Source organism: Pelecanus crispus, chromosome 19 (genome assembly GCF_030463565.1).
Source record: "Pelecanus crispus isolate bPelCri1 chromosome 19, bPelCri1.pri, whole genome shotgun sequence".
Classification (NCBI taxonomy): Eukaryota; Metazoa; Chordata; class Aves; order Pelecaniformes; family Pelecanidae; genus Pelecanus; species Pelecanus crispus.
In genome coordinates, this window is record NC_134661.1 from 3,631,735 (window position 1) to 3,645,418 (window position 13,684).

Here is a 13,684-nt window from a genome sequence, read left to right on the forward strand (position 1 = left end):
ACGCAACAAAGCTGCTATCGCTTGGCATTCCCACTACTCAGAATACGTAGGGATTTCTACTACATCTTTTACCAGCAATATTTTCAGTCTTTCAGTTCATAATCCTGACGCACTACGGACCTGGCATACAAGCATAGATGTAGCGCTCTGTGTCAGTAAGACAGAAGGTCCAACTGATACCATGACACATCAGGAAAATGTAATTTCAGCAATCTGTAACAAAGACTTTCTAGCAGTTGTTATTTAATACCCATAATGGGACAGGATACACTGATGTTAAGGCACCATAACCTGCTCATTTTTCTATTTAACCCTAGTTACCTACGTCACGTTGAAAGAGTTCTGAGATTTACCAAGCTGCAAGGTACTCTAAGGTCATGAAGAAGGCGGCACCATGAATCTGCAAACTATGTTATAAAACAGCCCAAATTGGAACATTGACACTTTCACAGATTGGCAAGGCAGCACAACCAGTATCTCATTTTCTAATTCTGAGCTATTATGCCCTGTTGACTAATAAACATACAGCTGTCTTTAATCAATGTTGTGTCCTTGTCATACTGTGTGTCATCCCATTTCTTCTGCTTCTTCCCACAGCATTCTGCCTTTTGCAGAATAATTCTGTTTGTCATAAGACAAGTAACATATTGTACATCAGAATTAATAAAAGACGATGTTCTCCTTTCTTTATATATCCTTTCTTACTTCTGTCATCAGAACACCTCCATTTGACTTAAATATTCATGCTGCTATCAACACATCAAGAACAGCATGCAACACTCCTGTATATGAACACTTGAGCTCAGGGAGAGAGCACAGGTAACAAGAGCAGCAAGTGAAAATACTTGACACAAAGGAAAACTGCACTCTTCTTGCCAACTGCCAGCTTGTCCACGCTCGACAGCTCCTCTGTCCCAGGAACTGGCAGAGCAACACAAACACCTTGCAACATGATAGTTTCCATCTCTAGCAGTACTATGCACTTATACTACTGTTTCAAGCAAGGAATTCAAATAGCTTTAAAAAAAAAAAACCACCCCAATAAATTTAATTTCTTGTCCTTGCACAATAAGATGGCACATGCACTTAAACAATATGTAAACGATGATACCTAATGGTCTGTGGCCACACAGTGAGTGAGAGCACTGAGAGTATAAACTCATACTCTTATCTTAGTCCTTCAGTCAAAATGCAATTTCCTTCTGTAAAGGAAAAGTCGCATATTCTAACAGGATTAAAAGTAAAAAAAATTCTGGGTTTTGTCCATGAATGCTAACATAGTAAAGGCAATAAAAACATTCAACGCATCGGACAAAGGGATGTTACGGAAAAGCCATCAGAGCCCACAATCAAGGGAAAAATGCACTTACTTCAGCTCCTGGCTTTCTGAAGTCAAGAGCGTAAGGAGATCCCACGCTAGAGCCTGCTTTCCATCTTCACTCCTGAATTTATTATAATATTTTATATGTTGCAACAAGAGCTGATCAAGGCAATCCAAGGCCTTTTCTTGGACAGAACTTTCAGTGTCCATCACAACAGGCACCACTCCGTTTAACCAGGCCTTCTGCACTAGAACATTATTGTGCTGAGACTGAGAAAGACACGTTGTATTAGAAACATTTTAAAATCATTATAGGATCCTATACGCATGGGTAAGATCAGCAAAGGCCTAGTAACCTCCAGATTCAGCTACTAACTTTGAAAATAAGTTTTAATAAACCCCAGCATACTGCTCAACTAGCACTGCAGTGTGGCAGCATATGGGACAAGGGAACTTGTATCTCCTTGACACCACAAGGTATTTGATCATATCTATGATCAAGCAACCTGGTGCTCTGCTAAAGTACTGCAATAGTTTGTTTTGAAACCCTATAAATAATTATAACAGTATCACAATAAAGCTGTACAGCAGATGATTTAACACTAAAAAAAAAAAGAAAAAGCTTTGCTTAATATAAACCCTATGCCCCAAGCCTAAGTTACTAACCCTTTGTGAATAAATAGAAAAGAAAGGAAAATATTGCAGTGCTATCATCTACACATTACATCTTAGTAAAGTGAATCAGATTTTTTTTTAACTTGAGAAGGCCAGCAACATAAACATTTTCTCCATGACACATAAATCAACAGCCAGGAAAATAAATGTTTCCAACAGTTGGAAGCATCCTACATAAATCACAAGTATGTATAAGAATGAGTCATGACTTCCAAGTCAAAAGGTAATAAAAAAAATTAAAACACAGTCTTGAAATGAAATTCACTGAATGAACAATTGACATGTACCAGATTTGTCTGTTTCCTCCTCCTTTTAACCCACAGTTCACTCATCTAAGGTCTGCATAAGAATTCACGATATTTTTTTCTCACCACAAGGAGCTCTGTTATAGACTGCAAGGCCTGCTTCCGCACAGAAACAGCGGGGTCCCGGCAACGATCTTGAAGAGCGGACAGATCTTCTTCAGTACAAGGGACTACTTTGTGCTTCAGGATGTTCACAAAAACCTAGAAGCCAAATACCAGCATTACTTTGTTGGGAATACAGGCCACGCGCATTGGGTAGCAAATCAAAAATCAATCTACCCCCTACCAACTTTAACTAGAGATTAATTTATCTCACCGAGAGTGAAATATCACATTAACAATTTATGAGTACTGGGCACAAACAGAGATGTAGAATGAAACAGAAAGCATCTTTTCAGTCATTCCAATTCTATAACAGCATTGGAATAGAGTCAATGTCACAATTTCCCCCTGAAAATAACGTGTTTCTTGTATGAACCAAGTTTTTTACCTGGTAATAAGGAAGAGGGGATTTTTTTTTTAAAAAAAAAAAACCAAAAAGCATCAAAACAATTGTAAAGCCTTAACTTGAGAAGCTCAAATCAGTGTGTGAACTGAGGGGGAAGAGTTGGGGTGAAGAGGACTAACAGCGGAAGGCAGTCAACAGCAGAAGCGTATTTTTTAAAATGATGAAATTTTCATTGAAGCATATCTCTTTAAAAGCTAATGACTTCATTAAAAAAAGTGAGCAAGAAGCAAAGCAATGCATACCTCAAAAAGAGGCTGGATATAACCTAATCTCTTTGTTAACAAGGTCAAAACAAACTAAGCAGCTAACATGCTTCAGTTTATACGGAAGTTGCTTAATTGAAATGCCTATTGACATTTGAAAAGAGCCTCTCTTTCTAAATGATGGAATAAGAGAATGCCAGCAAGAGTACTAGAAAAATTTTCCATCATCATGCTTGCATTATTTACTTATCAGGAACTAGTAAACAAGACCTTTTTAAGGCCTGTAGGCACCCTGCAGGAATAGCAAGAAGCTACAGGTGGGCAAAGTTATATAGTTTGCTACAGTACTATGGCCTAATTATTTATTTTAACGGCATTCTGGGTAATCACCGAGAACCGGGAAGCATGCGAAAAACACCGTACCTGGAGAGCAGATTTCCTCACATTGGTTTTCTCATCGCCAGCTCTCAGTCTCAGCATGGCCATGACCTCTTTTCCTATTCAAAACCGTGATAAAAAGAAATTACCCACAGCACCACTGAGCAGCACTAACACATTGAACACTGTGCAGCAGCAAGGTGGAATACAGCTCTGAACTCAACCAAGCAACAATTTGTTGCCCGAGACCTTCAGAGGGCAAGAGAGGAGGACTGAACAAAGCATAACAAAAAAGCCACTCAAAATAATTCTGAATGAGGTATAAGCCAGAGGGGAAAAGAACCCCAAACCAACCATTTTTCCCAAGTTCTTTCATTTGAAAATACATCTTAGGACATACCACAAAAGAAAATGATATACCAAATCATATGATACATGCAGCAAAAGAAAAAAAAAAAATCTGTAATTTCCAACCTATTTATTTTTCTACATAAAAGATGTTAGGCTAACTTCACAGTTTGAAAGTTCATCCGATGAATCATGCACAGTTCTAACAAAAGCCTGTAGCACAGGTAACCCTGCCATCTGTGGGAAAAAGCATGTTGAGGGCAGAGCACAGACAAACGAATCCAACGCAGACCCAAGACAGGTTACCAGACTTGAATGCTGAGAGCTTAAAATGCCTACAACCTTTTGTGAGTTATGCCTCAGAGCTCCACACAGCACAAAGTATTAATATACGAACTGCTGCGTTTTACAGAGGAGAAATTACTCCACATATGAACTGACTGAATTCCTGGAGGCTGCAGAATGGCAGCTACAAAGATGAACCCAAGAGCCTACAAGGAAACCAGAACACATCTCCCCTCCCTCAATGTCACGTCAGGCCTCAAATTTTCTTTTTCCTAGCCATATTCATACTCACTTCCGCACGTTCTCAGGAAAAACACATAACTGAGATGATAGTTTACTAAATGACACACAACTGAATACACAGAGCCACAATCAATAATTTCTCACCTTTTGAATCATTCAAAGGGGCTATTGACAAGCTGGCAATGCTGATTTCAAGCATTTTACCATTGCTTTTAAGGTTTCTATTTAGTGCTGTTTGTTAGATTTCTTACAGCATTAAGTAAGATTTCCCAAATATATGCCAAATTCGAAGACCTGCTACTTAGAGAGATTCATGTGGAGATCCACTCTGTTGCCATTAAGAAATAGGATTAGTCACAGGGAACTAATCAAAAGCAGTTTGAAAACAAATTTTTACCAAAGGAAGCAAAGGGACTTTGATCTGTGCTTTCTTAATGGGCAGCTAACTTCAATTGCATCTTCCTCCTGAGAACAGCTTGACAGAAAAAGCACAGAACCATTTTATTGCAAGATTTTGCCATTAAAATAGTCCAGCTCTTGTGAAGGTGACCAAATCTGCTAAAATAAGCACACTTTGCCAGCTGACATTGATTTTACTCACAGTGACACAGAAAAGAGACCAAAAAAACCCCAAAACAAACGACCAACCAAACAAAAAACCCGAGTTCTAAAAGGCTGAGAAATATCAAGGGAACATATTGTCTGTATACCGTTGGGCAGTGGTAATTCTGCAGTGCATACTTCACCGTACAGATTATCCCTACCCTTCTTATCTTTGTCCTTGTGCATTTAGCATGCTCTGACCATCCTCAGCTAAGATTTATTTCGCTTCTAAAATATGAGCTGTTTGGTCTTCACAGAAGTGCAAAATTAGCACAGGCGTAAGCCAAACACAAGTGCGTGCCAGACAGCTCTACTAATGCACCTTGACTGACTTGGAGAGCCCTGTATTTCAGCTATCCTCTTGAGCTCCAGACAGTCCTTTTTTATCCAGCCCTTTTCTTAATTTGTTTTGCCAAGTGTACGCTCAGCTGGGTATCAGATACAAAACCGGGCATCCTCTGCCACAAGGAGTCTGCAACTAAACAGGGAATACACAATACCTTAAGTGGCCTGGAGGACATTTCTATCTGAGAGAGCAGATTAATGACATTTATCAGCGAAATGTTTTAAAAGAAAGCTTTCAATGGAGAAGATTGGAGCCTGGCTCATGGAGATAGGGAGAGAGATCCCACATGAAGAGCAGCATGAGACATGTAACAAAGACACAAACGCAGGATGTGAACTAAGCGGCGAATTGAATTGTCAGCAGTTCAAGAGAGGTGAACAGCAAGAACTGAGAGCAAAGATACTGGCAGAGGCCTAAAGGTTAGGAAGAAAAGCTTTTAGAAGGAAGAGGAAAAGAAAGGACGAGATTCAAAGAAGGAACATCGTGGCCACAAAAGCCAACTTACATGCTGATTTCATGCTATCAACAAATTAGAACTAGCTGCTTGCCATTCTGCATCAGTCCATTTAACCTCACACTTTGCTTTCAACTCCAGCCAATACTTGATGCTGCAGAGAAGTGAATTCTTCCCTACGTAACAGTGCTAGTCAAAGGTGCTGCATTTTATGTAGGAAAAATATATTAGTTCTTTGTGCACTGGAGCAAGGGATTTAATTACCCTTAAATTTATGGAGTTACAAGTATTATATCCCACATCGATTACCATCCTTTTTGGAAAGAATAAATCACCTGCTTTTCAACAAGTGTTGCCACCACATTAGTACAAACGAACATCAGTATTTCAAGATTAAATGTATTTTTCAGACTTGAGTGGAAGTAGTATTCCTTCATGGCTGGCACTTCCACCCTTTTCATCACCCATAAGTGTTTTTTAATGGTTGCACGGAAAGCTCTCTCTGCTTCCTTGAAAAATGGACAACGAATACACTTCAGAAAGTCTAATTTCAATTAAGGTTTTGAAAAGTTATCTGAAAAGGCTAGTATAATTTTGACGTACCATCAAGCACAGCAGTATCGCTGCTGTCCGTCAACTCAATAGTTTTGAAAGTCGGTAAGGTCTTCAGTGGGTGGTTGGACACAGCTGAAAGAAAAGTTAAAAGTTTAAGAACAAAAAAGGCATATGTTCACGCAGCAAGATGGTTCACTGTTAAACAGAAAGCCTCATGCATGCCCTAGGTTTTACAGATACACATATTTTTAGAAAATGGCATGCCAAGAAAAGCCTGAGACTTACTATAAGAGAATGACTCTATACCTTCTGCACTGACTATCAGACTCGCAGAGTTTGTGTTTGCTTCCAAAACTGTATGGTCAGAGGCTGCCAAAAAGAAATAAAAAAAGGAAATGAAATGAAGTATTCTAATTCTGGATATTCTGTCATTCCAAATTTTTTCAGGCAAGTAATCTAACTGTAGGATGCTATGTGCATACTTCTGACTTGTGCCATCTGGCCTTTACCACACCTGAGGGAGTTCAGAATGCCAATGACGAACAAAACAACTCAGCAGAAGCAAAAGGCAACTCAAGACTTAATCAGCTGTCAGGCAGGAATCAATTTCTTTTTTTCCCCCCAATGAGCAATTTCAGTCATCTGTAAATATCCTTCAAAGGTATCTCATGGAGGAATCTATTTAGGACCAATATACGAGAATAAATCCCTTCCAAATATAAGGCTTCATGAGTAACAAGACTCATCTATTACTTCTCGTTATGACACAATACACAAGGACGCTATGTACAGATTTTTCAGTTCCTGACAACTAGTTCTCTTATCTCCCAGTAATTATTCCCCAGAACGTTCAAGAAATATTTTCACTAATTTATCTATAATACTTACAGCTTTGTAATAAGTCCTGTATACTCTCCAAGGTAGCAGCAGCTTTCATTTCGAGACAGTGCGCAAAGCTGCTTAAAGCTTTGCTACGGACCACAGGTGCTTTGTCCGAACACCGGCCAAACACCATGTCCTGTACTAAAAACTTATGCTTTAGAAACTTCTGATGATCCAGGGACAAGGAGCTGTCCAAGTTCCTCTCCGGCACATCCAACAAAGCTAATGCTACATCAAGAGCAAACACTCTGTAAGCAACCTGTTCGGGAGAAAAAGCACACAAGGCGCTCTGTTAACATAAGCAAAGACACAAGCATTGCCTACTCCGTTTACTCGCTTTTAGGTACCAGCAATAACAACAGCGCTATTCAGTACCGATACTGGACCCTTCATTCTTCAAAATACTGCTGTATCTGAACATCAAGGAGATGTACTTACTTTAGCGTGGTGTGAGTATTTATAAAGCCAAGCGATGAAGTCGGCAAACTCTATACAAGGGAGTTTATTCAGCAAATTCACCAAGGCTTCTGCAGCATATGTGCGATAATCAGCCTTATCTGGGACCTGAAAAACAAGGGCAATCACATGGCATGATATTTCAATGCTCCGCTCTACAAGCCAGAATGGCATTTTAGGGCTTAAGATAAATATTTTTTATTTAACGAGGTGATACGGCCACATTCAGCAACGACTGGGAGAACAATCACAGCTTCCTTGGTCACTCCTTCAGCACTCACCCGCAGTCACACAGCAAATTCCCCTAGGCAAAGGCGAGCTTAGATTAAATCCAGAGGCAGTATTTCTATATGGCAGTCTTCAGACAGTTAGCTAGGCAAAGAGCTGTCATAATCCTCATTTTCCTCTATCTACCAAAACTGTGGTAAAAGCAACTGCAAATTTTGGAAAAGTCAACAGTAGGGTAGAATCAATTGTGAATGAAGGGGGAAGTGTTCACCCGCAGTATTCTCCTAGAGCACGATACTATTTTTAAGATGTCTGAAAACTCCAATAAAGATCAACACAAAATGCAATCAGGCTGTCGAGAAATTTGCAAATGATTAAAATCTTTTCATGCCTTACAAAACACTGTGAAAATAGATTTCCTAACTATTACAGATACTGCAATGTATCCACACTTGAGTTCTTCAGCTTAAGATGCGACAAAGCTTAGCATACCTTGGTACAGATATGTTGCAGTAATATTCGAAGAACAGGAAAAACAACTTCTTTCAGCTCATCTACTACAGAACTGCACAGAAGAAAAAGAAGCAAATTTTAATAAAGCTGGTTTTATAAGAGAGCAAAAATCAAGTCAAGGACATTCCTTTTGGAATGCATTTCAAAAGTCAAGAAAAGCGCGTGTTCTGGAATCACGAGCACTAGCGCAACAGGATATGGTCAGGGAGCAGACCTACTTGCTTTCTACATTAACCTGGCTTTGCAGGCAGAAAACGTTTCTTCCAATACCTTTCTACAAGTAGAAGGACAATATGAAAAGCTTCTTCATCCTCAGTCTACTTAGTATATGTTGTCTGGGGATCTCTGCACAAACCACACTTTCCAACAACATGGATCCCCAGACCCAGGGAATAATAAACATAGGCAAAATGTATCTTTAAGCAGGAGAAAGCAAAGAACCAAAGAGAAGTGAGCTCCATATTAATCTTTTATCTTCTTCACAATATTTTGTAGCAAACTACAAAACCTGAGAAACTGACACAAAGCAAAATAGAGAAGGTAGGTCCCTTCCACTGGCTGCTGCTTTTCTGTCAAACAGCCTTCTTTCCCCTCCACCAGCAAGTTCAGTAAATTCCCATTACAGACATTTTAATTAAACTTCATTTGCACAAATGACTTCAAAGTCAGTGCCAGTTTGTCTCATCCCTTTATCAACTAAAGAGTAAAGCGAAGGCATGCCAGAAGAAAGAGCAGACATACCCAGGAAGGGTAGTGCCAGAGCTCTGTACTTCACCTGATGAATTTTATAGCCTGATTCCTGGCACTGATCACAGCTGATGTGATTGCAAGGACTGGGCATCTGGAACCCGCACCACTTTCCAGCATAAGAATGACATTGAGGATTCGCTGGAAGACACAACGAAGAATCTGGAAAGAGAAGGTTAGTTTTCAGGTTCATTTCAGTAGCGGCTGACAAGCATTCTGACCAGGTTTATGAAACAATTCTGAACCAAATAAACTTAGATCCAAATACTAGCACCTGTCAAAATATGACTCCTAGCAGAATAATTCACAGACAACCCATTAATACACACAACATCCTTCCTAGCTGTCGTGTTCTCATACAAGTCCAGTAAGGCCTAAGGGCTTCCTGACAACATCAACAGATCCCCTCCAAAGCAGCGGACTTCAATTCACCAGACATTTGGAATATGAGGAAATTAATTGGTTTTTGCACAGAAGACATCTTAAACTAAACGCACATTTCTATTGCCTTGTGCACCTCAACTTTTGGAGCTTCCTCCTCGCCACACTTTTGGGACCACGGCATGCCTCGCTACCCTGACATTCACTGAGCAGTCAAACAGGAGAGGCAGGGAAAAAGGCGGGTCTAAGAAGGGGAGCTACTACATCTTCTTGATACCACAAATGTCAACAATTCTGAAAAGCCTGTGCTGCACTGAGAAACAAAGAAGGATGAAACACACAGGTCTAAGGCTGCCAAAGCTGGGCAGACACTCAGGTAGATGTCAGGTTAGCGTGTACTAAGCTCCAGGCTTTCCTGACTAGACAGCCGCTAATGCCCTGGTGTGCAAGCTCAGAACTAGTTCAGATGGGCTTACAGAGACTCGCAGACACAGCAGCGCAGGCACACCCAAAGTTCAAAAGCCCCATGCACAGGAGCAGCACACAGATAAGTGGGAGATGACACAGTGTGCTTGATAATTTAACAAAATAAAAATGTAAAGCTGCAGACACATTTCTGGTAGAACTGGATGTTCCATGATGACAGAATATTCTCTGAATGAGAATCAGCCCTGCTTATCATCATCTGCGCGTAACGCTTCCCCATCATGCTTCACTGCTGCACAACCCAATGCCACAGCATGCTGCCAAGCAGTGCTGGAGCTCCACCTAGCAGGAAGCAAGAAAATTCCAGGCAAAGGCAGTAACCTGGAATTCTCTTTTAAGATGCAGAGATCTAATGCCACTGTAGCTATCCTCTTTTTTTCAATTCACTTGCCACAAGAATCACTAGAGCACAGAATTCAACGATCACGAAATGCATCATCATACAAGTCAAAGTAAATAAGGACTGGGGTGGAAGAAAGCATCTTGCCTCTGAGCCAGCAAAGGCATGCACACACACAAAAAAACCCCTGATGTAATAAGTAAAAAACATGCAAGCAAAAATGACATGCTGAGAAGGAAAGAAACTACTCTTTTTCAATACAGCAGTGGGAATTTTAAAGATTTTGTCCAATTTTTACCTTTTCTTCTGTCCCATGTAGCGGGGAACACAGTAATCGCAGGCCATGATAGGCCAGCTCAGGAATGTACTTGGCTTCGTTAACATTCCTAAGCAAAAGAAGGCAAAGAGGTGTCTTCATCTCTCATCAGAGAAACATTTACCACAACTATTACAACTAAACATGCTCATTGACTGGAAAACATTCAATATTCACTAGATGTTGTTTACTGTTAGCTAGGTGGAACATGTTCTAATTATCTTCAGCGAAAGAAATCGCTGCTTTCATTTTCGTATAAACATGATAATAGCATCACAAGCATTGAGCGCTTTACTTGTTCAAAGCGTCGTATAAACATTAAGAATTATTTGCTCACATTGCTGCTGAAAACTCGAACTCGTGTACCGCTGGCTCAAAGTTTGTCATTTCAACGAAGATCTGCAAAGAAACATAGACAAGCTTAGCTAATTCAGACGAAGGGAAGACGTGCAGGTTTGCTTGGATGTCAGACCACAGAGAACTTGAGTCTAACTTTCGAACCACAGTACCTCCCTTGAAACAGAGCATACGCAGACCCCAAAGTCCCAAGGCTCAATACCACGCGACTTCCCCACGGGTACGGCGAGGGGTAAGCACCTCAGAACAAAACACGAACTGCCTGGCTGGCACTAGCCAGCAAGCGCTAAGGATAAGGAAGCTCTGTAACATGGAGCTGGCACCCCGCTCCAAGATTTACACTGAGGACAGTCTAATCAGGGGACCAGTTTATGAAAGGCAGGGCTGCCATCACTCCCACAGCTACGGAGTGCTCTGCATCCACCAAAAGTTTGAGTTAGGGGACGTAAGGTTCCTTGAGTTGAATCTTATTACCTGCAGGCAGTTCTGCACACACTGAGGTTTTTCTTTTAGGGAGAACTTAGGTAGAAGTCTTAAGAAGTTTTTCAAAAGAAGGAAGATTGAGTTGCGAACTTGAAGAAGATCGTCCGTTGAAAAGTAAACATTTTCACAATCCTCTTCCTCCTCCTCCTCCTCTTCCAGTATTTCTTCCATCTATATCGGTAGAAAAGAGAAAGAGCACCATCCTGTCCCACAGCACTGGCTGATCTCTTTTGCACATTTCGGTGCTTCATAGAGTTCTCAGGCTAGGTCCTACCTGATTTCACATCCACACTTCTAAACTTTTCTTCCAGATTAATTAACACACTTAGCAGCGGCAAAAATACCAAACAACAGACAGAAAGGGGAAAGTTTGGTACAAAAAAAAGAAAGCTCCAACACAGTCTATTCTTGTTTTAAAGGAGAAAGTCCATCAGAACTGAAGACAATTATCTGAATTCTGATCTGACACTTGGAGATTCATCTCAAGTAATTCCCGTTGTGCCTATGCCCTTCTTCCCTTGCTTGTCATGACCCTACGACACCGATGTGCTCTCAGGATTGCTGATGCGTAATCCTCAGTTCCATTAAAAAAACCCAAAACATATAAATGTTAGAACGAGCAGCTGAGTACAGCTAACCAAAGCATTTGGAGTGCAGCTATCGATGGCTACAGGCTGTTCAGAAGGGACAGGTGAGGAAGGAGGGGTGGAGGCATTGCCCTCTACATAAAGAAATGTATAGAGTGTGAAGAGCTGTCTCTGAAGAACAGCCACGAGCAGTTCCTGCCGGGGAACTTCAATCATCCCAATATCTGCTGGAAAAGTAGCACAGCAAGCTGTAGGCAATCCAGGAGACTCCTGGAGCGCACGGAGGATAACTTCTTAAGCCAGGTAATAGACAGCCCTACCAGAGGGGATGCGACACTGGACCTGATGGTCACCAATGCAAGTAAGCTAATCGGTGACATCAAAACTGGAGGCAGCCTGGGCCACAGTGATCGTGCACTGGTGTGGTTCGCAGTCCTGAGGGATATGGGTCAGGTGAAGAGTAAAGTCAGGAGCCTGACTTTTAGGAAAGCAAACTTCCAGCTGTTCAAGGAGTCAGTCAATAGGAGCCCCTGGGACCAGTGCTGTTTAATATCTTCATCAATGACAGACAGTGGCATCGAGTGCACCCTCAGCAAGTTCGCAGACAACACCGAGCTGAGTGGTGTGTTTGACATGCCTGAGGGATGGGATGGCATCCAAAGGGACCTGGACAAGCTCGAGAAGTGGGCCCGTGCAAACCTTATGAGGTTCAACAAGGCCAAGTGCAAGGTCCTGCACGTGGGTCGGGACAACCTCCGGTATCAATACTGGCTGGGGGATGAAGGGATTGAGAGCAGCCCTGCCGAGGACTTGGGGGTACTGGCGGATGAAAAGCTGGACATGAGCCGGCAATGTGCGCTTGCAGCCCAGAAAGCCAACTCCATCCTGGGCTGCATCAAAAGAAGTGTGGCCAGCAGGTCAAGGGAGGTGATTCTGCCCCTCTACTCTGCTCTGGTGAGACCTCACCTGGAGTCCAGCTCTGGGCCCTCAGCACAGGAAAGACATGGACCTGCTGGAGCAGGTCCAGGGAAGGGACACAAAAACAATTGGCGGGCTGGAGCATCTCTCCTGTGAGGAAAGACTGAGGGAGCTGGGGTTGTTCGGCCTGGAGAAGAGAAGGCTCCTTATTGTGGCCTTTCAGTACTTAAAGGGGGCTTATACGAAAGATGGGGATAAACGTTTTAGCAGGGCCTGATGCGACAGGGCAAGGAGTAATGGTTTTAAACTGAAAGAGGATAGATTTAGACTGGATATAAAGAAGAAATTTAAGATGATGGTGGTGAAACACTGGCACAGGTTTCCCAGAGAGGTGGTAGATGCCCCATCCCTGGAAACATTCAAGGCCAGGTTGGATGGGGCTCTAAGTGACCTGATCTAGCAGAAGGTGTCCCTGCTCACTGCAGGGGGGTTGGACTAGCTGACCTTTAAAGGTCCCTTCCAACTCAAACCAGTCTATGATTCTATGATTTAGTCCTTAACTTCCCATCAGTAAGTTGGTAAGGAAACTCAAATGTCATCCGCAAGCTGGTCACATACTAACTTGAAGGTCTCCTGAAGAAGCTGATATAAATTAGTTTCTCCCTCTGCGACTGAGCTTTCTAACAATATGCCACAGAGAAATAAGCTATATTTTTTCTATTAGTCAGCGGCCAGGAAATTGCAGCTAATGTTGAATCATCAGACC

General features: G+C 41.7%; 1 protein-coding gene across 1 annotated transcript in view; it reads right to left on the reverse strand.

Moving 5' to 3' along the window:
- The window catches only part of NCAPD3 (non-SMC condensin II complex subunit D3), a 29,736-nt gene that overhangs the window by 13,987 nt on the left and 2,065 nt on the right, over positions 1–13,684 (reverse strand). Inside the window, exons 4-16 of the mRNA XM_075723177.1 lie at positions 12,496–12,501; positions 11,405–11,584; positions 10,911–10,972; positions 10,556–10,643; positions 9,079–9,212; positions 8,283–8,355; positions 7,545–7,670; positions 7,113–7,365; positions 6,531–6,593; positions 6,273–6,356; positions 3,436–3,509; positions 2,368–2,502; positions 1,371–1,591 (exon numbers count right to left, since the gene is read on the reverse strand). Of these exons, the coding sequence (XP_075579292.1) occupies positions 1,371–1,591; positions 2,368–2,502; positions 3,436–3,509; positions 6,273–6,356; positions 6,531–6,593; positions 7,113–7,365; positions 7,545–7,670; positions 8,283–8,355; positions 9,079–9,212; positions 10,556–10,643; positions 10,911–10,972; positions 11,405–11,584; positions 12,496–12,501 (1,499 nt within the window). The remainder of the gene's footprint in view (positions 1–1,370; positions 1,592–2,367; positions 2,503–3,435; positions 3,510–6,272; positions 6,357–6,530; positions 6,594–7,112; positions 7,366–7,544; positions 7,671–8,282; positions 8,356–9,078; positions 9,213–10,555; positions 10,644–10,910; positions 10,973–11,404; positions 11,585–12,495; positions 12,502–13,684) is intronic.